At 36.2% G+C, this 25,224-nt stretch overlaps 1 protein-coding gene across 1 annotated transcript; it reads right to left on the bottom strand.

Moving 5' to 3' along the window:
• Positions 1–275: 275 nt before the first annotated feature.
• On the bottom strand, positions 276–24,851 carry LOC132559811 (uncharacterized). The gene is made up of 17 exons (XM_060224436.1): positions 24,784–24,851; positions 22,088–22,301; positions 19,191–19,705; positions 17,923–18,034; positions 15,476–15,650; positions 14,731–14,791; positions 13,537–13,672; positions 12,073–12,261; positions 10,478–10,606; positions 10,305–10,378; positions 9,968–10,061; positions 9,358–9,419; positions 6,871–6,997; positions 5,149–5,282; positions 3,211–3,381; positions 2,427–2,549; positions 276–497 (listed from the first exon to the last, which is right to left on the bottom strand). The coding sequence occupies exons 2-17, from the start codon at positions 22,260–22,262 to the stop codon at positions 288–290; spliced, it is 2,487 nt and encodes an 828-aa protein (XP_060080419.1). The 5' UTR covers positions 22,263–22,301; positions 24,784–24,851; the 3' UTR covers positions 276–287.
• Between the last annotated feature and the right edge of the window lie 373 nt (positions 24,852–25,224).

Genomic DNA, 25,224 nt, shown 5'->3' with positions numbered 1-25,224 from the left:
TTTTGAAAAAAGTTATTTTACATTCTTTGACGAATATTGTCACCTGTGCACTAAACTATAGCTGAAGCACAGTTTTGAAAAAAAAAACACTGCAAAGAAAAAAAAAATGAGTAAAAGATTTTGCATAAAAAATGAGCACTTGTTTTGTGTTTTTTGTATCTAGTAACACTGCTATCAGGGCATATGCAACATTTATTATCACAGTAAAATAAATAACTGTTTGACAGTTACAATTCAATAAAACAAAACATCAGTATGATCAAACTAAGGTTTAAAAATGCCTGGTGCTACTGTTGAGGTGTTGCGTCATTCTCTCCAACAGTAAAAATAGCTGATGTTTTGCCATTTGTTTCATCTTCCTCTGTGGGCAGCCCATTCATCGAGGCTGTGCCGGCCATCAGTTGACGTAGGACGAGACGTTTGTATACTCCATCTTTAGCGATAAGTTGGTCATGCATCCCACTCTCAGCTACAACGCCTTTGTCAATTACAATTACCTGAAAATATGGACAAACAATTATACGTAAATTATAGACAACATGAAATACTTGGATATAGGATATCTTAATGTCATATTTACAGTTCTGTCTAGGATTTTGTGTGAACAATTTGAAACATTAATATATTCATGATTCAGTTTTGAAATCTATGTTGGTGTCATCAGGAATTCATCGATAAATATTCTAGTGCAATATTAAGTAAGCTCTGTTTGGTTCTCATCAGTTTGCTTGTGCTTGTTCTGACTTGACTTACTTCCTCCTTCCATACAAAGGAGTATATTTACAAGTACAAGAATGGATACAGGGACAATGTCCTCAGAAGCCGGATGACTGTGATGGGCTGCCCTCTGCCCCCTGCCCCCCAATAGTTGCTGAAAATCATTCAGTGTAATTGACTTGTCTGCCCTACTAGCTGCTCAGAATGTTGAGGCATTAGCTGTCCTGATTCCATTCTACTTGAAGACAACGACAAAGAATCCTTATCAATAATTTAACCAGAAAATGATTTACAACTACCAGCTGTTTCGTGGTTATTCCTATTGATACACAGGCCTTTACGGAGCATTCCCATTTCGTTGGTATTATTGAGTGATGTTTAAAATCCAACAGCTTTTATGCAAAGGGGTGTATTTGTGACATTCTACTTGTACATAGTGTATCTCATCAGATCAACTTGGTGACAATGATATACTCATGACTAGAATTTTCATTTGTTAATGGTTAGACAATGCTCATAATACCATCCGTGTTGAAACATTATGAAATGTATTAACACAAAATATATATCATGTTTAGGACAATATTTCAATTTTTTACATACATTTAATTTCTTCATTTATTTGGGAAACACTTGCCTAAAAAGCTGGCCCTTCATATTATAACTAAATATTTTGGGGCACTTTATGAGACACTTTATTTGTAGGTAAGCCTTTAACTATCTAGAATATTTACTATTAGTTAACATACATGTATAGCTACACAGGAAACAAGTATTATACCGCACACAGCATTTTGATATTGGACATTTTCATCATTGTGAAGAGTCTGTGCCAAATGTTAATGGATGTTGTATGTAAAATAGGAGTTGTTTGTGTAGAGAAGTGCAGGTGAGGTCTATGGAAAGAACTGTAGTTGAGTTCTGCAGAGAGAACTCTAGTTGAGTTCTGCAGAGAGAACTCTAGTTGGTCTAAAAGAACTGTAGTTGAGTTCTTGAGAGAACTCAGAGAGAAAGAACTGTAGTTGAGTTCTAGAGAGAACTTGCTGTCTATGGAAAGAACTGTAGTTGAGTTCTGCAGAGAGAACTCTAGTTGCTGTCTATGGAAAGAACTGTAGTTGAGTTCTGCAGAGAGAACTCTAGTTGAAGTCTATGGAAAGAACTGTAGTTGAGTTCTGCAGAGAGAACTCTAGTTGCTGTCTATGGAAAGAACTGTAGTTGAGTTCTGCAGAGTCTCTTGAAAGAACTGTCTAGTTGCAGAGTCTAGTTGCTGTCTATGAAAGAACTGTAGTTGAGTTCTGCAGAGAGAACTCTAGTTGCTGTCTATGGAAAGAACTGTAGTTGAGTTCTGCAGAGAGAATTCTAGTTGAAGTCTCTTGAAAGAACTGTAGTTGAGTTCTGCAGAGAGAACTCTAGTTGCTGTCTATGGAAAGAACTGTAGTTGAGTTCTGCAGAGAGAACTCTAGTTGCTGTCTATGGAAAGAACTGTAGTTGAGTTCTGCAGAGAGAACTCTAGTTGAAGTCTCTGGAAAGAACTGTAGTTGGGATCTGCAGACAGAAATGTAGGTGAACGTTCTGAAGAGAAATGTAGGGGTTTTCAGCGGAGAGAGCTGTTGGTGAGGTTATTGGAAAGAGCTGTAGTGGAGATCGGTTAAGAGAATTGCTGGTAAGGTTTTTCCAAAGAACTGTAGGATAGGTCTGTGTTGATTTACCTGTGAAGCATTTCTAACTGTGGACAATCTATGTGCGATCACAATGACAGTACGACCCTTCATGGCTCTTTCTACTGCTTCTTGGACAAGATGCTCACTTTCGGCATCTAACGCACTGGTAGCCTGTTAGAAAACAAACGAAAACATTTACCCGAAGTCTGTGAAATACTCAATACATGTTTTTATTGCAAACTTGATAGTGTCATTCCCCTAGCTTGAATCTATTGTAAGAATTATTTGACACAGGAAGTAAACTTCAAAAGTTCGTTTCAAGATTTCAAAAAATAAAAGTTCACTGGACTGGGTCCCATCACATAATAGCAGTAAACCTATAAAATAATTTCCAGATTAATTGGAAATCATTTTTTGAAAATGAAGAATGCATATTTTCAAAAGCCACAGAAATGTTCCTTTCCAATATACCAGGACTATGTGAAAGCTGGTACCTTGCACAATATGCTAAGTGCAAAGTGCAAAAACTCCACCTAAATAGGGATTTTTCACTGGAATTCAAAGTAAGTATATTTGTACTCCCTGAAGTACTGAAGTCGAACACCAAATTAAAATGCTGTGGAAATCTGTCACTTTGTACAAGATTTTCATTCAACTGTAACCAACTCCACCTAAACCTCCATAGGTGGAAACGGCACACCCGATTTAGTAATTACCTTCAAATCTAACGGAAAAACTCATAGTAGGTACAAAAATCAAGCATTATGTTACATTTAAAAATCATATTGTACCAATTATACATATGAAATACACTAAATTAGAAAAAACAAACCTCGTCCAGTAGAAGAAGTACTGGGTCCATTATCAGGGCACGGGCGATGGCTATGCGTTGTTTCTGTCCCCCAGACAGACGAATGCCCCTCTCACCAACAAGTGTCTCGTAACCTTTCTCAAACTCACAGATAAACCCATGAGCATTTGCCTGCTTTGCTGCCTCTTCAATCTGTAATTAGTTTTTAGTTCTGTGAAAGCATTCAAGACATGGTTGATTGATCATTCTTCAGAATATTTGGGGCTACTTTCCAAATTATTTTGAAAGTTGAAAATACAAATTATTTAAGAAGATCTAATGCTGAAGTTTAATATCAATTCTTCAAAGTCTGTAATATCAGTAATTAAACTCTCCCATGCTACGGAAGCAAATTTATAACACTGCTAGCTGTGTCCAGTAATCACCGATATCTGAGACAATAACAAACCCAAACAACAGGATGCCAAAGTGGTACAGAATTTGAGATATTTTTGACATTCCATCATAATGACAAACTAGTATTTTACCAAGACTAGGATATGTTTCTAACAGTTCCATCATAATGACAAACTAGGATTTTTACCAAGACTAGGAAATGTTTCTGACAGTAATAATATTCAGTCTCAATGTATTTGTACATTGAACAAAACTGAATAAAAACAAGATGCCTAAGACATTTAACTACAAGCAAGGAGAAGCAGTATTTATTTTACTTTGAATGAAATCTTACTAAGAAGCTATTTTCGATGATGCAGATGGTAGTTTTGGTTAGGAGTAGGTAACTGTAACAAGTGTTACATATCTTTCAACAGTAAAGTTTTTCAGACAGCATTCAACCCTAAATCAGAGTCACTTTCCTTTCTGAAGGCACAGCCCTTTTGTCAAAACGGGTTAATCCTGCCTATATATTAGAAATGTGTCCTACCCAATGACATTTAAGGAGGAGTAACATTTGGGGCCCTGACCTTCTGTCTGCCTCAAAAACTTCAGAAATAATTGTGTTTTCACAATGATGTTTACAAAGATCTGTGGCCTGAATCTTTGTCACTCCATGTTACAAAATGGCTGCCACAGCTGGCTGCTATGTAAATGCGAGACAGCAAAAGCATTTTAGGCTCAGTGGCATCAGTGACACTAGAGAAGAAGTTTAAAAAGATGGTGACTATCACGGCCATGGTGGCCATCTTGGATCTTAGATTGACCTGAAAAATAACAACACTAGGTCAACTTGGAACTGGAGAATAAGTTTAAAATGTCAAAAGTTTAGGCACGCCAGACGACGACAGATGTAGCACTATGGCTAAAGGTCATCATGACCCTCCGGGTCAGATGACTTAAAAAGTGGCAGTTACATTAACCTTGAACTCGTCCAGAGTATTATAATCCTCTGTATCAGCATACAACACATAACATAGTTAACTTAACTAGAACTCCTGAAACCTTGCGTTAAACATCAAGTAAAGGTGTTACAGTTAACTTAACTAGAACTCCTGAAACCTTGCGTTAAACATCAAGTAAAGGTGTTACAGTTAACTTAACTAGAACTCCTGAAACCTTGAGTTAAACATCAAGTAAAGGTGTTACAGTTAACTTAACTAGAACTCCTGAAACCTTGCGTTAAACATCAAGTAAAGGTGTTACAGTTAACTTAACTAGAACTCCAAAACCTTGAGTTAAACTTCAAGTAAAGGTGTTACAGTTAACTTAAGTAGAACTCCTGAAACCTTGCATTAAACATCAAGTAAAGGTGTTACAGTTAACTTAACTAGAACTCCAAAACCTTGAGTTAAACATCAAGTAAAGGTGTTACAGTTAACTTAACTAGAACTCCTGAAACCTTGAGTTAAACTTCAAGTAAAGGTGTTACAGTTAACTTAACTAGAACTCCAAAACCTTGAGTTAAACATCAAGAAAAGGTTATATTTTTAACAGTAAATGAAGTCCCTAGCACTTACTGACCTCTTCGTCTGTTGCAGTCTTTCCATAGGCTATGTTTTCTTTAATGCTGCATGCAAACAATGTGGGTTCCTGACTAACCATTGAGATTTTCTGGCGAAACCAACGAGGTTCCAGTTCACGCAGGTTGTTGCCTCCTGGATAATAAATGTTTATTTAGGGTTATAACACTTCATCAAAGGTGAAACCATTTCCACTTACTAAATGCAATAAGCTTAGAGCCAGTACAAGAAAAATCTCACTCATTGTAAAGGGGTGGACTTATCACAGGACAATGATATAGCATATGTTGTCATTTCTGCTGACCTGGCAATAAATATATATACAGGTGGGCTTATTACCAGGCATGGGCTTATCACTGGATAAATGCTAAAAGACAACAAGAGACATAATAGCACATGTTGTTCAGTTTTTTTTCCAGTTTATCTTACTGTACAACAATTATCTTGCTGTACAACTATCTTGCAGTACAACTGTCTTGCTGTACAACTGTCTAGCTGTGTATCTTACTGTACAACTGTCTTGCTGTGTATCTTACTGTACAACTATCTTTCTGTACAACTGTCTTACTGTACAACTATCTTTCTGTACAACTATCTTGCTGTACAACTGTCTTACTGTGTATCTTACTGTACAACTATCTTTCTGTACAACTGTCTTGCTGTACAACTGTCTAGCTGTGTATCTTACTGTACAACTATCTAGCTGTGTATCTCACTGTACAACTGTCTTACTGTGCATCTTGCTGTACAACTGTCTTGCTGTACAACTATTTTGCTGTTCAACTGTCTTGCTGTGTAACTGTCTTACTTGTATCTTACTGTACAACTATCTTGCTGTTCAACTGTCTTACTGTACAACTGTCTTGCTGTACAACTGTCTTGCTGTGTATCTTACTGTACAACTGTCTTGCTGTGTATCGTACTGAACAACTATCTTGCTGTGTATCTTGCTGTACAACTGTCTTGCTGTGTATCTTACTGAACAACTATCTTGCTGTACAACTGTCTTGCTGTGCATCTTGCTGTACAACTGTCTTGCTGTGTATCTTACTGTACAACTATCTTTCTGTACAACTATCTTGCTGTACAACTGTCTTACTGTGTATCTTACTGTACAACTATCTTGCTGTACAACTGTCTTGCTGTGTATCTTACTGTACAACTGTCTTGCTGTGTATCTTACTGTACAACTATCTTTCTGTACAACTGTCTTGCTGTACAACTGTCTAGCTGTGTATCTTACTGTACAACTATCTTTCTGTACAACTGTCTTACTGCACAACTGTCTTGCTGTGTATCTTACTGTACAACTATTTTACTGTACAACTGTCTTGCTGTACAACTATCTTGCTGTATAACTGTCTTGTTGTGTATCTTACTGTACAACTATCTTGCTGTACAACTATCTAGCTGTGTATCTCACTGTACAACTGTCTTACTGTGTATCTTGCTGTACAACTATTTTGCTGTTCAACTGTCTTGCTGTGTAACTGTCTTACTGTGTAACTGTCTAATTATCAACTGATTTGACATAAGTATGTCAGTTACAAAATATTGATATAAAACCAACATTTAAAACTGTTATTGGAACACCCTGTACATGTACAACATCTTTGCAAACAGTAATAAAAATGTTAAAATTATTGTTAAGAAATTAACTTAAACTACATCTATTGGGAAATTAATCAAAAATTCAATTCTATATTTTAAGTCTTCAACAAACCTAAATATACCACTCCTGAATTGGGATCGTATAATCTTTCTATTAGATTGACGATGGTCGATTTTCCACCACCAGAGGGCCCCACGAGTGCCAGTACCTTACCAGGCTCCAAAGTGAAAGATATACCCTGCCAACAAGTAATATGATAGAATAAGCATTTGATGATCATTTGTAAAAAAACAAAAAGCAAAAAAAGAAGGTGTCAGTCTAAATCAAAACATGTATACATCTAACATTGTCGATTTACAGAGGTGTCTGTTGTATAGGGGTTGGTAGATCTGACTGGTTTACAGAGGTGTCTGTTTTATAGGGGTTGGTAGACCTGACTGGTTTACAGAGGTGTCTGTTGTATAGGGGTTGGTAGACCTGACTGGTTTACAGAGGTGTCTGTTTTATAGGGGTTGGTAGATCTGACTGGTTTACAGAGGTGTCTGTTGTATAGGGGTTGGTAGATCTGACCGGTTTACAGAGGTGTCTTTTTAATAGGGGTTGGTAGATATGACCGGTTAACAGAGGTGTCTGTTGTATAGGGGTTGGTAGATCTGACTGGTTTACAGAGGTGTCTGTTTTATAGGGGTTGGTAGATCTGACTGGTTTACAGAGGTGTCTGTTGTATAGGGGTTGGTAGATCTGACCTGTTTACAGAGGTGTCTGTTGTATATGGGTTGGTAGATCTGACTGGTTTACAGAGGTGTCTGTTGTATAGGGGTTGGTAGATCTGACTGGTTAACAGAGGTTTCTGTTTTATAGGGGTTGGTAGATCTGACTGGTTTACAGAGGGTTCTGTTGTATAGGGGTTGGTAGATCTGACCTGTTTACAGAGTTGTCTTTTTTATAGGTGTTGGTAGATCTGACCCGTTTACAGAGGTATCTGTTGTATAGGGGTTGGTAGATCTGACTGGTTTACAGAGGTGTCTGTTGTATAGAGGTTGGTAGACCTGACTGGTTTACAGAGGGTTCTGTTGTATAGGGGTTGGTAGATCTGACCTGTTTACAGAGGTGTCTGTTGTACAGGGGTTGGTAGATCTGACCTGTTTACAGAGGTGTCCGGTGTATAGAGGTTGGTAGATCTGACCTGTTTACAGAGGTGTCTGTTGTATAGGGGTTGGTAGATCTGACTGGTTTACAGAGGTGTCTGTTGTATAGAGGTTGGTAGACCTGACTGGTTTACAGAGGTGTCTGTTGTATAGGGGTTGGTAGATCTGACCTGTTTACAGAGGTGTCTGTTGTATAGGGGTTGGTAGATCTGACTGGTTTACAGAGGTGTCTGTTGTGTAGGGGTTGGTAGACCTGACCGGTTTACAGAGGTGTCTGTTGTATAGGGGTTGGTAGATCTGACTGGTTTACAGAGGTGTCTGTTGTATAGGGGTTGGTAGATCTGACTGGTTTACAGAGGTGTCTGTTGTATAGAGGTTGGTAGACCTGACTGGTTTACAGAGGTGTCTGTTGTATAGGGGTTGGTAGATCTGACTGGTTTACAGAGGTGTCTGTTGTATAGGGGTTGGTAGATCTGACTGGTTTACAGAGGTGTCTGTTGTATAGGGGTTGGTAGATCTGACCTGTTTACAGAGGTGTCTGTTGTATAGGGGTTGGTAGATCTGACTGGTTTACAGAAATGTCAGCTGATCTAGATAAGAGGGGATATGGATTAGAGAGGATCTTAACTAGAACTGTTGTCTGGGGTCAACTCATTACTCCCCCCCCCTCACCCTCCTGGTATATTCTTGAGTTCCAAAAGGGACGTAAGTTTCTAAAAAAGGGGAGATAACTCATTTCGAAAGCTGCATGTGTCAGGATTATAGCCAAGGACTATTGTTGAAATCACTTAAGTTGTTTAGGAGGAGTAGTTGGTACAATGTTGTGTGTACGTAAAATGGATAGACTAATCTGATTCCAGTATACCTATTCTGGTTGTAGGGTTGGGGTGGTGGGTAATAAAACATTGTATCTACTGAAGGGAGGCAGTATATTGAATATAAAATGGTAATGCTATCCAGACTCAGAGGGATTTATGCACAGTCAAAGGCCTATAGTTTCATTCTAATGAAACTTTAAACAATAAATGCATCACGTAGAAATACATGTTCATTTAGCAGGTAAATGAACTGAAACAAGATATCTCGTCCATCATCGACAGATTAATGATCATTCTTTATGTGATGATTCTTATAAAGGTACAATGCACAACTAGGTGCCTAGGGAACCCTACATATGAAATTTGAGAAAGCTCCATCACGCAGTTGTGTAGAAATAGTGCCAAAGTCCATAATGGCTGCCTGTTCTTTTCAGAACGATGCATAACAGATACACTGGACAGACAGACGGTTGGATGTTCAGACCACACAGAGTGATGCAAATATACCTCCCCCCATCCAAAACTTCAGGGGGGTATGATAAGACACCATTTGATTTGGATAAGACAGGGCCTTGATAAGACAGGTTCTACAAAGGACATTTACTTACATATGTACAAAAGTAGATACCAACCTTAAGAACTTCTGTTTCTGGTCGTGATGGATATGTAAACTTGACATTGTCAAACTCCACTTCTGTAATTTGAAAGAAAAACATATACAACAGTCACTGATTTTCAATGTTCACTATGAAGATGAGTGATAAGGAAAATGAACAAGGCACCAGATGCTTGATGGACCATACAGCATCCAGACCTAGTCAGTATTGGCCTTTGACCTTTAACTTTGACTGCTAAAAATAATTCTACATCTTGGTAGGTGAAGCAATAGGGTGAATATGAACTAAATATGATTAAGAGATATGTTGAACGTATAGACACGCAGAATGTCTTTATGTATCCCCTCCTTTAGTTACACATAACCAAATCTTTTCCATCACAAAGAAAGAGCCTTTTCCACAAATACATTTGCAAAATATTTCCATCCCTTGATAGCTTTTGAAACACATCAGCCTCACAAGATTCAGAATTGCTAATGACAAATTCTGATATCATATCTGAAGGTTTCAAACCTCTTCTGGCCTATATTAGTAAATGAGAATTTGGGTTCAACACAACCAGATATTGGGTAATAAAAACACATTTTTTTTTTAGTTCCAGGTGATAGAAGTGACCTCAACTTACTGCCATCTATAAATCCAAGAACAACGCCGTTTTCATTGGAGACTTTAGTCTGTCTGTCTAGTAACTCAAATACTCGGATAGATGCTCCAACAGCCTGCAGGACAAAAATGTTGCATAAATATCTAACTTGTCACTTTGTCTCTGTTGGGAAAGTTCTTAATGACGGCTTAGTATGAGGTATAGGACATTCAACTGAAAGGCAATATATCAAAGGTGTAGGTGAACAAAGGTGGAATAGTTGAGTGAAAGGTCATTAGGACTGCTTGTGCTTATCTGTAAGTACAAAGATCATAATTTCTTTGAAGGAATTGTAAGAAATGTTAAAGTAAAAGTTTACCTGCATGAATTCTCCGTAGAGAGCTGTTGTAAAAGTAAAAGCCAAAGCCACCTGCAGTGTGTACAGTAAAAATGCTGAAAAGAAAAAAAAACAGAAATATTTCATGAAGATAAAGCCTGTTTTGAAGTGACAGGAATAACCAAACTATGATTGAGTTATCTGCCCCTACTTACAGGTGAGGACACCAGGAGTCAGTCCAGTCGGTTTCCCATGTTCATTATCATACACCAACTTTCCTCCGTACCACAGAACAACAGTTATAGCACCGTAAGCGACAGTACCAATCAGGCCTGTGAAACCACCTATAGCAAGAGATAACACAATTATCAATCATCATACATAATCTAAACAGAAAGCAGCAAAACACTGGAAATTCTCAGGGAATTCCGAGGGGAAATCCAGGGAGCTAGAAAGTGTTCCCATGTGGAACAGAATATATAGGTTTAGCAGAAAATATCTGAACTATATGTGTTTGAGATGGATATATCTCAGTCTGGGCAGATATTAACTGTAACAAAATTTCATTTAAGGCTGAGAATTGAAAGTTACTGGAGACAAGAACGAGATACCAGTCATCTCAAATCTATACAGCTGATTCTGTTTCTTGTACGTTAGGCATTGAAATCACAAAAAACTTATTCAACTATTTCTCATTTTTTCCATCATAGTTCATTATTTCTCTTTTCTCTGATCATCAGAAATACATTTGTATATCACACCATTTCAATCCTGAGATCACATTACATCAATACGGGACCTGGTGAGACTAGAAAACCTAACACAGGGCAGCATGAGATATAGGATGACTACATCCAGAGCTTCACGAAGTAAACTGTAGGAGGAATGGTCCGGAGAATATCTTGTACACAGTCAGATGGACAGACAATCTGATTTCAGTATATCCTGTCCCTGTTACAGAGATATACTACAGATGGACGGACAATCTGTTTTCATTATATCCTGTCCCTGTTACAGAGATATACTACAGATGGACGGACAATCTGTTTTCATTATATCCTGTCCCTGTTACAGAGATATACTACAGATGGACGGACAATCTGTTTTCATTATATCCTGTCCCTGTTACAGAGATATACTACAGATGGACGGACAATCTGTTTTCATTATATCCTGCCCCTGTTACAGAGACATATTTTGAAGGACCCCAACAGAAATAAGCGTATATTATTACCCCTTTTGGGCTATCCTTGGATAGATTTGTTTAACATATATCAGCTGTCTTTATTGTGATTTTATGTTCCGGTGTTGCATGTTTTATTTATGTCAATTTTTCACCTTATGTACTATGTAACATGTATTTTATTTATCATGCTTTGTATACATTTGTGCAAATCTTTCCTGAATAAATTTATTATTATCATTATTATTACAGATGGATGGACAATCTGATTTCAGTATATCCTGCCCCTGTTACGGAAATATACTACAGCTGGTGTTGTCACAATGAAAAGCGGTGTGAAGCAGTGTTTGATCATTGTAGCTTACATACCTCCTCAACTTAACAATAGATATCAAACAAGGCTGTTTGCCTTGTTCTGTGATTTTAGATCAAGCTCTACTAATCTTTCCAAATACAGTTACATTTGGTATTTCAATTTGCTATTATGAGGTTGGTTATTACCAAATATGTATTACCAAACATTTGGTCCAAAGTGAGAGAAAAATACTCAGTTACCACACGGTGATATGTACAAGTTATTCTACCATTAAAGACTTTACATTTATATGAATATATTAATAACCTAACCTGTGATAAACGCCAGTTTTTTTCCAATGTTGTAACTCCCATCTATCTCAACTCCATACAAGTGTCCAGCCTTTCCTTCGGCTGAAAATGTTCGTACAGTGCGTATACTGGATAAACTCTCCTCTGCCATGGTTCCAGCATCAGCTAACTTGTCTTGGAACTTCTTCCGAAGGTTTTTCAATAGCTTTCCTGTTACACATGGAATATCATTCTCATAAACTCTTTCCTATTAAACACAGAACACCACTATAATAAACTATGTATTCCAGAGGTTTTTCAATGACTTTCCTGTTACACACAGTACAATATATATTAACTTCCTGTTACACACAGTACAATATGTATTAACTTCCTGTTACACACAGTACAATATATATTAACTTCCTGTTACACACAGTACAATATATATTAACTTCCTGTTACACACAGTACAATATGTATTAACTTCCTGTTACACACAGTACAATATATATTAACTTCCTGTTTCACACAGTACAATATATATTAACTTCCTGTTACACACAGTACAATATAAATTAACTTCCTGTTACACACAGTACAATATATATTAACTTCCTGTTACATACAGTACAATATAAATTAACTTCCTGTTTCACACAGTACAATATATATTAACTTCCAGTTTCACACAGTACAATATATATTAACTTCCTGTTACACACAGTACAATATATATTAACTTCTTGTTACACACAGTACAATATATATAAACTTCCTGTTTCACAAAGTTCAATATATATTAACTTCCTGTTACTCACAGTACAATATATATTAACTTCTTGTTACACACAGTACAATATATATAAACTTCCTGTTTCACAAAGTACAATATATATTAACTTCCTGTTACACACAGTACAATATATATTAACTTCCTGTTTCACACAGTACAATATATATTAACTTCCTGTTTCACACAGTACAATATATATTAATTTCCTGTTAAACACAGTACAATATATATTAACTTCCTGTTACTCACAGTACAAAATATATAAACTTCCTGTTTCACACAGTACAATATATATTAACTTCCTGTTTCACACACTACAATATATATTAACTTCCTGTTTCACACAGTACAATATATATTAATTTCCTGTTACACACAGTACAATATATATTAACTTCCTGTTACTCACAGTATAATATATATTAACTTCCTGTTTCACACAGTACAATATATATTAACTTCCTGTTTCACACAGTACAATACATATTAATTTCCTGTTACACACAGTACAATGTCAACTAAGTGAAAAACCTTATAAACATTCTATCATATCACTCTACATAGCTAACTGTCCAATAGTCATGACAGGTACAACTGATGCGAGCACACCTGTTAACGAGGGGGTTTTACTTACCATACTGGACAGCTCCCAGTGACACGATAGGTACAACTGATGTGAGCACACCTGTTAACGAGGGGGTTTTACTTACCATACTGGACAGCTCCCAGTGACACGATAGGTACAACTGATAAGAGCACACCTGTTAACGAGGGATTCAGGTAGAACATGAAACCAAGGGAACCAATCAGCTGAAGTATGTTCCTCACCAACATTGACACATTCACCTGTGGATAAACAGATCAGTGTTTATTTAGTGATCATGTTGGAGAAACTGAAAATTGAAAGCGTAAACATGATTATGATTATCTCTTTCCAAGACTTGTCTGTCCTTAGTAATTTGGATTTGATGTTATTTGCACTGCAATGCTACTTTTGTTGATCTTCTAGCATTCTCTCGACATATTCTCTACATATTTCTCACATAATCCCCAAATATCTCCAACATATTTCTCACATAATCCCCTAATATCTCCAACATTTTTCCCACATATCCCCGACCTATTCCCTACATATTTCCCACATATTTCCCACATTCCCAAATATACCCCACATATTTCCCACATTCCCACATACCCCCACATTCCCACATACCCCCCACATATTTCCCACATTCCCATATACCCCCCACATATTTCCCACATTCCCATATACCCCCCACATATTTCCCACATTCCCACATACCCCCCACATATTTCCCACATTCCCACATACCCCCGGATATACCCCATATCTATAACACAGTAAGAGTTTTAAGAGTTGTGCAAACATTTTTTCATAACATTAATTCATGTATACATTCCAGAAAAAAATCCACCATGATATTTGAAAGAGGTTATTGAGGTTGTCCCCTAAGTGTGTTGATGAGATGTGATGTTGATAGGGCAACCTTAGCAATATCTGTAGATTGAAATTCTATTGAAGATGAACACAGATGACACTTTTGTCAAGGCAAATTCTGGCAATAGGTGGAGTCACAAAGACAATAAAATGGACTGAGGTGACCTCTGCTAAAGTAATCTCTTGACTTTTCGAACCACCTGAAACTACTGGTCCCTTTACAGATGTAAATAGATAAAATCATTAAATCACTGGATTCTCTGGATCCCATAGCAACAATAGTCCTTTTATAGAGGTAGAGAGTTGAAGTCTATTGACTTATTGATCTCCTGACACCAGTGGTCCCTTTATAGAGGTAAACATGTGAGGTCTCTAGACTGACTGGATTTCCAGTCAGTCTATATACCTCACATAGATGTGGTCTTGTTTGATTGTATATACTCACTGTGATAGCATTTTGTAGCACTGATGTGTCTGATGCTAACCGATTACAGAGTTCACCAGTCCTGAAGATCAAAAAATAGAATTGATGATTGAAATCCTGAAAAATCAGAGACATACCAGTCTTTTGGACAGGTTAAATTAAATAATCACTTTTAACTGCTGTCTTAGTACAAGTTTGACTGAACAGCCTACTACTTTTATCTACAACCTTTGTACGGGTTTGACTGAATAGCCTACTACTTTTATCTACAACCTTTGTACGGGTTTGACTGAATAGCCTACTACTTTTATCTACAACCTTTGTACGGGTTTGACTGAACAGCCTACTATTTTTATCTACAACCTTTGTACGGGTTTGACTGAATAGCCTACTACTTTTATCTACAACCTTTGTACGGGTTTGACTGAATAGCCTACTACTTTTATCTACAACCTTTGTACGGGTTTGACTGAACAGCCTACTACTTTTATCTACAACATTTAAAATGAAATATGTGACTTCTTAACAATGGATTAACATGGATTGCAGTAGTTTCCTGCCCTGTAATGACACATTTAAACACTTTGACATGATTTTGTGCAATGTCGACCCTGAACTCGAACTCTAACTTATCTTCAAGAGCATCATTTGTATAATTTCAAAGGAAAACAAGAACATCTCAGTCAATTTCATTGAAGAGTTACCGATTCAGGGGTCACTGAATTGCATCAAACATATAGCTTTTAAATACCAGTTATCAATGTACCTGTTTACATCAAAGAAAGCCACTTCTTGTTGAATGATGGAGTTAAAGAGACGTTTACGTAACCGAGCAACCAGCCTCATTCCTGCTAGTGTAAACAGCCAGGCACGTATCATTGCAAAGAAGTTCCCCACCAGGTAAATTCCCAGCATGATAAGTACAGTTCTCGTTAACTCACCTGAAATATGATCTCATTTTTCATCATTTTATCAATGACCAGTTGATAATGATATATAGAATAATACAAATATTAACTAGAAATTGTTGTTAACAATTTGGCGGGCTTTTCACTGCTTTGGCGACAAGTTGACCGAAAGTTGACATTTATCCTGATAACAAAATATGAGAAAGATTCCTTGTTTGTTAGTCTCTACAACATATCCAAAGATGAACTTTGAATCTTGAAACATTAAGGAGATATAACTTCATAATAACGAAGAAATACACTTTTTAAAGGTTCAAACTTATTTGAACCCTGTGACCTTGAATGTCGGTCAAGGTTATTCATATTTGCAAGCCTTATAATGTAACATCTGATGATCAATATATCCCCAATATCAGTTCTGTAGACCTTGTGAAACTTGACAAGAAGATTGTTGAACATTGGTACCCTATTTTGTATATTTGAACTTTGACCACTTTGGGAAACCGGCAGTTGACATTTTGAGGGAAGTTTCTCTTATATCACTCGACAGGAAATGTCCACAGAATATTTATGTTTAAAGTTGAAGACTTTGGGCAGCTTAACAAAGGAGAAATTACCATTTAACGATTTTTACATAATTGAACCCTGTGACCTTGGAAGTGGGTCAAGGTCATTTATATTAACAAACTTGATAGATAATTGATCAGACATCTTACACATGAAATATCAAGACTCAAGGCTTTGCAGAACTAGAGAAGAAGTTTGTCAAAGTTTGTTATTTAAAATAACACTTTTGAACTTTGACCCCTACCGAAGACCGGAAGTTGACCTTTGATCCCAGTTTTTTTCTTGTGAAAAGTGTTTTCTTATTAATTTACATAATATGATTAAAACTGAGGTCACTATAGCTGAAACAGTTCTTGAGTTACAGCATTTTAGGTAAAATCGGATATGACGTCATGGCAGCCATTTTGTTTTTCTGATGAATTTGAATATGTCACTAAATGGTAGAAGACATCTGGGGAAATCTTTTCAGTAACAATTTGATAAAATATAGCCCATCAATATTGTTCTAGAACGAGTTTTTCCTATTTGTCGGCATTTTTAAAAGATCAAAGGAAATTTTCAAAATGGCGTACAGATGAAATGGTAAACGTTTCAGAAGAACTGAAAACACTAAATTCATCGGAAGGACGTTCTGCATCGATCTGAAGAAGAAAATTTCAAGAAAGTTCAAAATTGAAAAAAAAATTAAAAATTTGTTAAATTTTGAAAACTTTACCCAACAGCGAGCTTTTTTAATCAACATATTCTCTGATAACATGTCATGACAAAAATTTAGATAAGGAAATTCTCTACAAATAATATAATTGCACCAACTCTGTACAATCAATGGTTTTTGAGATATTGACGTTTTAAAGTTTTTAACTTATGATGTCATGGCGGCCATATTGGATTTTTTACCTACTTACAAAATCGGCAGCGACAAGTTCATATACGTATCTACAAATAGGTGAATAGAATGTATATCTAGCTTTTAAAATTTGAAAGATTACGAACCCACAAAATTGGAAGAAGCATAATAAGAATAATAATAAGAAGAATAAGAAACAGAACAAAAACAATACACAAGTTAGTGAAAAGCCCTACTGTTTTCTTAATACAGGCCAATACAGAATTTATATAACAAAATAAGTAACAAACAAGTCTTTTTCTGAGTAAAGGATAATACATATATGAACTAATTAGTAATACACACGTCCTGTAAACATTTGTTAGTGGTAATCTTATCTTTACACTTTCACACTGTAAGTAAAGTAACTGTACTTAAACATGAATGCACTAACTTAAGTTTTGTTAAGCTGCTCTACACATAGTAATTGTTTGGGATGCACATATTTATCATTGCTTTACAGTTAGTGTTTGCTCAATTTTATTGTGTCAAGTATGTTTAACTTAAAACCTCACAGAAGCTAAACAGTTAAGAACTTACAGGTGTTGTAACTATAAAAGGAACTGTCTACCATTAAGCAACTTTAAGAAGGGAGGTAATCAGACTAGGATTTGCAATCTGAAATTTAATCATGCCTTTTTTTGCCAATTTATTGTACCTTAAATATCTATCCATTTGGAATTTTCTTAAAATCTGAGACACCTGTTTATAATCATGTCAACCTGATATTGTTATCACCCGTTCCCCCCCACCCCACCCCCCTGCCCCATATGCATTGGATCCAACTTGTGGCTAGGGAACGCAAAGACAATGACATAGATACAACTAGACATCAATGGATCTTATACTTACTGATACTATGCTGTGCAGCATCAACCACCTTTCCGAAGAATAGTGGTGCAACCATCTGTGAAGCACTGGAAAACAAAAGACCAAAGGAGGCAAGTCCAAGCAGGCCTAATTCCTGGGGACAAAATATTAATCTCAGTTTAAGTACTTGCCACAGACTTCATTGCCAGGTTTTTAAAAAAAACCTGAAAAATGCATCTACAATTAATTAAACAGTTTCCATTGTATAATTTAAAACTTTTTTTGTTTTGATGCAATAATGGACTTGATGGTGTTCTCGTTGACAAAAAAAACCTGTTGTGTTCATCTTGCAAATCTTAAAACAAGAGAGAATCACTGTGTCGCCAAGTACACAACCACTTTATGCTATGTCACCAGCTTCTTCAGTCAACAGAAAACTTTGGATTAATTGTAATTGCACGCCTGGAATATTTCGAGTAAAGTTCAACATGACAGGTCTGATTGTTTATCTCTGCATTTTATATAAACAATAACAATAAGAATGTTGATCTCAACAAAGATCCAAATTTCGAGCTGACAATTATTGTCCAAAGTGATGAAACCAAAGGCACCTGGAGGATTTTGGCAAGAAATTCAATAGAGCAGCCATATAACTGTTGAGATGATGAGTTTGTTTATAAAAATTATTTCTCAAATAATTAAGAACTACTTTTTATAAAAAAAATCGGTCTTGACTTTTGAACAAATGACCTGGAAAATCTACAGATACAATTACTATAGAATACAGTAACTTTTGAAATTTGAGAAAAATGATTCCTTTACTTTTGAAAAGTGTATCAATACATTTGTCAGTTTGAAATTCTGCCTCATCCAAGAGTTATAATGAAGGGTTTCAAAGCCATATAACATTTGTATGAACGGCAACTTTTGAAAGACATCATAATTCTGCAAATCAACAAAAATTGAACAAAGTAAGAGAAGGATTATGCTTAAAGACCTTAGCTGTAGATCAAAAGTTTTTTGGTAAAATTCAAAACATCTATATTTTGCAACCTATGAATCTAATTACTTGGGCTGTGATTCACCTATAGCATTAACTGACCAAAGGGAAAGATTCTGTTAACCCACACAAAATTGAAAGTGATGATAGACTTAAATGTGTAAACTAACTTTAATCAGGGATCAGCAATAATGATTTAAATGAAAGACGGTGAATAATTGTCATTTGCAGTATAATCTCGAAAAAACCTTCATCTCAGGCTCATCCTGGAAAAATTCTCAAGCATTGTTCTGAACTTTGTCTTACTTACAGGTTTAGCAAGAGCTGCCAGTCTCGCAAAGGTTACTTTTCTCTTTAATGGTTCCCCATCTTTCCCAATCTCCTCTCCATCATCATTGAAGCGATGGAGAATCCTGATGGTCTTTAATCTCCTCATCATAACGAAGCTTGAAAGTGCAAGTAATGCTTCAATCAGACAGAAGACAAACGCACAGATGACTAAAGCATTGTATGTAGCATGCATCACTTTGTAGTCTGCTGTGTCGTTGAACAAGTATATAACTAAAGCTCCTTTAGTAGTGGAATATGCCAGTAGTAGGAAGGTGATTAAGATGAGACAGGTATGGAGACGAGTCTTTTTTGCCTTCAACTGTCTGTGGGTAGTGTGATTGATTTCTATCAGCTGGTACGAAGACATTTCTAACAATGGAAGCACAATGCCGCAAAGGATCACCAACTTGACCACTGAGAGAACAGCCAAGTCAAATACAGACGTTGTCATGGTGAAGTGAGTTATACTATCTATAAAGTACTTTGAGTCTCCACCTGTCAAACAAGAACAAAAGGGTCAAAGATCTGGAAAATATTAAGATTATGAAATTAAATTTCAATTTTTTAATCAAATCATATTTGATTGCTATCAACAATCACAACCAGTCAAGTGGCCTAGTGTTTTCCTGCATCACCTGCTGCTGGGGGTCACTTTTCATGCATTGTAATCACAATATTTCAATTCATAAATAAAAATATTGATGATTTAGTTAAGTGTTTTAATATCATAAAATTTTATTTGTAAACAAACTTCTAAACAGCACAACTTGCAGAACATTTGACTATCACATGATTTATCTCGGCTAATTAATGCAGCAAAATTAACATACGTATGCCTTCACTTAGAATAAGTTGTTTCAAACCGAAAAGTCAAAAAAGAAATATTGTGCAATATTTGGGTTATGTTTGCTTGTACACAATTTATTAACACTAACAGATATTGTTTGCTAGTCAATGGTACTTTAAGCATAACTTACTCATGTATTTATATGTAATGCAGTACACAAGGAATTTAAAAACATTAATTACATTAATTATTTCAGATGAACAAGGGACTAATATCAACTTGGAAGGTTTCAACTACCATGATAGTTATTTTGCAACATCAACCATTTTTTTTCTTAAAGGGTTTTGGCTATAATGTTTCATAATGCCATATTTCAGCCTACTCATTGCATGTCGTCCGTAATAGTCTGTCTATCACAGCACACAGACGGCCACCAAAACTCTCTCACAGCAGACAGACGACCGCCAAAACTCGCCCTGTTAGCTTAGTCTGTTGAATATGCATATTTTAAATGCCAAATGAGGTTATGTGATAACTGATGTCAGAGTGCTACTTTGGTAACAGCAATACTCTATTTACCTAAAATAAGGCGATATTTTTCATGTTTCATGCCTTAATATACATATACAAATGTTCAAAATTCACATTTTAAAGAGAGGACTACTTTTGTATCATACAGTGTATTGTTTACATAATGATATATAACAGTCAAAGTTTTTTTTTAATCCTTCTGTCTACATCATATGTACAGTGCTACCAGCCAATCTGTACATCAACTCCAGTCATGCTTCAATGTTCAAGTAAGTTCTTATAATACAACCAGTAGAAGGTTGGAGTGTGACATTTCGATGACTACACAGTCACCTTCATCAGAAAAATGACCAGTGTGATGCTTACTAGCACTGACGTACGTAGTGTATGAGATCTACATGGTCACCTACACCAGACAAATGACCAGTGTGATGCGTACTAGCACTGACGTACGTAGTGTACGAGATGGTAAGGAATCGACCATTTTGGTTGCACAATGATCCATTTGACACGAGGTAGAACATATTGCAGTTAAGCAATTGAACAAGGGCAGATCATCGTGATTTGACCTGGTTTGTGCATAATTTATCTCTCCACAACTGAACCAATTTTACAATATCAACATGAAACGTGATATAAGGATGTATTATGATAATTATATTAACAATTCATCTGTCGATGTTGGAAACTTCTTGAAGTATTTTAGGCAAGAGTGTCTGACACATCACGATTACCCATGGCATGTGTGTAAAACGTACACACACATGCCAAGATGGTGTTCCTGCTAGAGTCATATTGTCACACCTTGGTTGTTTTCATTTCGCATTCTTTATTTAGTAATTTGAGATATATAATTGAAGATGCTGTCCTCAAGTGTGATACATAATGTACAGTGCTGCTGGCGATCGAGGAAAATTTAACTCCTTTCCATTCCATCAATTTTACAAATATCAATATGAAACTTAAAAATAGGCGTATTGTGATTATATCTGTGATGTCACTAATTATATTTATTATTTTAAAATCTATTCTTAAAGAGTCTTTATGACTCTCACAGTCACTGATCATCACTTGTTGCCAACCGTTAGATTGACAGCTAAGAATCGATATCATTGCTCCCATAATTCTGTGCATTCCGCCATATTGTTTGGCCACGGAGAATCCTCTGAAAACCGAAGCAATGTTAATTCGTGAATGACGTAAACCTTAACCTGAATATTTTCATGAACACAGAGTCTGTCAATTTGTTAACTTTTTAGTATAATACTTGATTGTCTCAAAGTGAAAGTATACATGTATGACAATGTTTAGAAAGATGTCGGCATTGTTTTTAGCATACGACTGTCGCTGGGGGTCACTGGTAAATCATTGGATTATGTTTTGCCAATCAGAAAGCTGGTAGTTACAGCTAGTTCAAAAGCCTCGCGACAATAGACTGAAACCATGACCTCATTATGCTGAGCCTAATTATAATACCCTGAGGCCCTGTGGAGTATTCAAAGAATTAATATAGACTTATTGCTAGATAAATCTGACATAAAGCATAGAAATATTCTCACCTGTTAACCAAAGGACAACAGCAACAACAGCATCCACAATGAGTAAGACACCAAAAATATTGACATATCTTAATTTTGGTAGGGTATAGTTGTGTGTTCCTAGCTCCAGCATCGGAACATCATTGTCCCCCTGTTCCATGTCTGATGTGTTCACAGTGCCATTCAATTTAGCCATGTCTTTATTCCAGGGAAAAAATTTCAAAACATCAAAGTCCTGAAATAAAGAGGATACCTGTTAATTTGAGTATAAAAATGAACAGAACAACTAAAGAATTGTCTGATTACAAGTGACCATGACGTCAAGTTTTTTTTTTATTATTTTTTGGAAGGTTACAACTGCTTAGAATGGGATGGCTGTGTTTAGGTCAAAGATTGATAAGCTTATATTATCCCTTGATTCTAACTGTTTTATATTTGTCTGTTCAGTTAAAATCAATATACATGGTATTCTATTTATTAGTTATATACCAATATACATAGATCTATCTATATTTTATATATGTTTGTATACCAGTATGTGTAGATCTATCTATATTTTATATACGTTTGTATACCAGTATGTGTAGATCTATCTATATTTTATATACGTTTGTATACCAGTATGTGTAGATCTATCTATATTTTATATACGTTTGTATACCAGTATGTGTTGATCTATCTATATTTTATTTACGTTTGTATACCAGTATGTGTAGATCTATCTATATTTTATATACGTTTGTATACCAGTATGTGTTGATCTATCTATATTTTATTTACGTTTGTATACCAGTATGTGTAGATCTATCTATATCTTATGTTGTATTATAATCTGGTACATGTATGAGGTTAGACAATGTATATGGCAGGGTTTTTCATAAGAGCCGGTCGCTGGCTAATTTGACCGGCTACTTTGATCATTTGGCCGCCTACACCAATCCAGTTCCATAATAATGTTCTATACACGACTACACGTACACGGCAGGCCAGCTTCCTACTTTCACTACACAGCCTACTACTTTCACTACACAGCCTCCTACTTTCACTACACAGCCTCCTACTTTCACTACACAGCCTACTACTTTCACTACACAGCCTCCTACTTTCACTACACAGCCTCCTACTTTCACTACACAGCCTACTACTTTCACTACACAGCCTACTACTTTCACTACACAGCCTACTACTTTCACTACACAGCCTCTTACTTTCACTACACAGCCTACTACTTTCACTACACAGCCTCCTACTTTCACTACACAGCCTACTACTTTCACTACACAGCCTCCTACTTTCACTACACAGCCTACTACTTTCACTACACAGCCTCCTACTTTCACTACACAGCCCACTACTAACAAAATTATGGAAAACCCTGCATGGAACACACCAATAATAGTTGTGATGACAGCCAGTATGGTAACTGCACCATGTCACACTTACCCTTCTGGACTGCCAAATCTTTATTACGTCTTTGGTTTTAAATCCTCCTGTTGTTCATAAATTGTCCTAATGTCATTGAGATTCTACTGATATATCAATTGTTGTTTTTTGTTGTTATATACAGTTGTGTTACAAATGATATTAATGCACCACAGTAATAATAAAATCTTTCTGCATACATAGAGCATTCATTGTCCGCAAATATTGGACTCTGTGTTACCCCTAAACTGTACATATGTGTAGACACATAGTACATCGTGTTACCCCAAACTGTACATACATGTAGACACATTGTACATTGTGTTACCCCAAAATGTACATACATGTAGACACATTGTACATTGTGTTACCCCAAAACTGTGCATACATGTAGACACATTGTACATTGTGTTACCCCAAACTGTACATACATGTAGACACATTGTACATTGTGTTACCCCAAAACTGTACATACATGTAGAAACAGTGTATATTGTGTTACCCCAAAACTGTGCATACATATAGACACATTGTACATTGTGTTACCCCAAAACTGTACATACATGTAGACACATTGTACATTGTGTTACCCCAAACTGTGCATACATGTAGACACATTGTACATTGTGTTACCCCAAACTGTACATACATGTAGACACATTGTACATTGTGTTACCCCAAAACTGTGCATACATGTAGACACATTGTACATTGCGTTACCCCAAACTGTACATACATGTAGACACATTGTACATTGTGTTACCCCAAACTGTACATACATGTAGACACATTGTACATCATGTTACCCAAACTATACATGTAGACACATTGTACATCATGTTACCCCAAACTGTACATACATATCAGTTGTTCTGTTCACACACTGGCAGTAAATTTTGATCGATCATAATTCACTGATAATTACATAGACATTAATTATTTGTCACCATAGATCTATAATGAACGAGCATATTTAAATCTTGGGGTATATCGCGACCGGGTCAAATTTAGAACGTTCTATATATTGACCTCATCGACACTAGGCTTACTGTACATTGCACTGAAGTCAAAAGTACATATACAAATGTAACGTTTTCCTATTATGAGGTTTGCCGATTTCTGAAAATACACGAATTAAAGCCACATAAAATGTATAAAAACATAAAGTTGGCTTACAAAATGCCGATGTTTACATGCATGTAACGGCTGTATACCGTCAGCTCCACGGGTTCGGTGTCGGCAGTGTGTTCTGTTAAAAATAAAACGGATACGTTTTTCTTGAGTAAATATCGTACCTTAAGCAAGTCTTCTGATTAAATATGCGAACACCAAAGTGCACGTCTGTCATCGCAACGACAAAGTACGCTTGTGGTATGTAATCGCTAAATAAAAAACCGTTCCATGACACTCCATGATACACGATGGGAGGTAACTCCTACTTCTAATTAGGTAATACTAATGTCCCACCAGACCTAACTTTGCTTCGTCGGGAGAGCCGTTAGCCACCGATGTCGTACAGTCATGGAGAGCCCCGAAAAGGCATGTTGGTCGATCAGTACCAGAACTCATCACAAAGTGTTAAGAATAACATCGAATTCAAAAATACAGAAAGATGTTGAAATCAGTTTGAAAAGAGAATACCAGGAGGTTTTTTATAAAGTGTGTTTTTTTTAAATCAGTGTATCAACACTATGATGTACCTTCCCAAAGTAAATGAGAAACTGTATTTGGCTACA

This window comes from Ylistrum balloti, unplaced genomic scaffold (genome assembly GCF_031769215.1).
Source record: "Ylistrum balloti isolate Yb309-2 unplaced genomic scaffold, AGI_CSIRO_Ybal_v1 Utg370970, whole genome shotgun sequence".
NCBI classification, from domain to species: domain Eukaryota; kingdom Metazoa; phylum Mollusca; class Bivalvia; order Pectinida; family Pectinidae; genus Ylistrum; species Ylistrum balloti.
Note: the sequence above shows the minus strand (reverse complement) of the source record. Positions and strands in the feature narration are given on the sequence as shown.

Coding starts and splice junctions, on each gene's coding strand:
- LOC132559811 (XM_060224436.1), bottom strand. CDS start 22,262: ATGGCTAAATTGAATGGCACTGTGAACACATCAGACATGGAACAGGGG. Junction 19,706..22,087: donor TGTTGTCCTTTGGTTAACAG/GTGAGAATATTT, acceptor CTTGTTTGACAG/GTGGAGACTCAAAGTACTTT. Junction 2,550..3,210: donor TACTTCTTCTACTGGACGAG/GTTTGTTTTTTC, acceptor GTTTTCTAACAG/GCTACCAGTGCGTTAGATGC.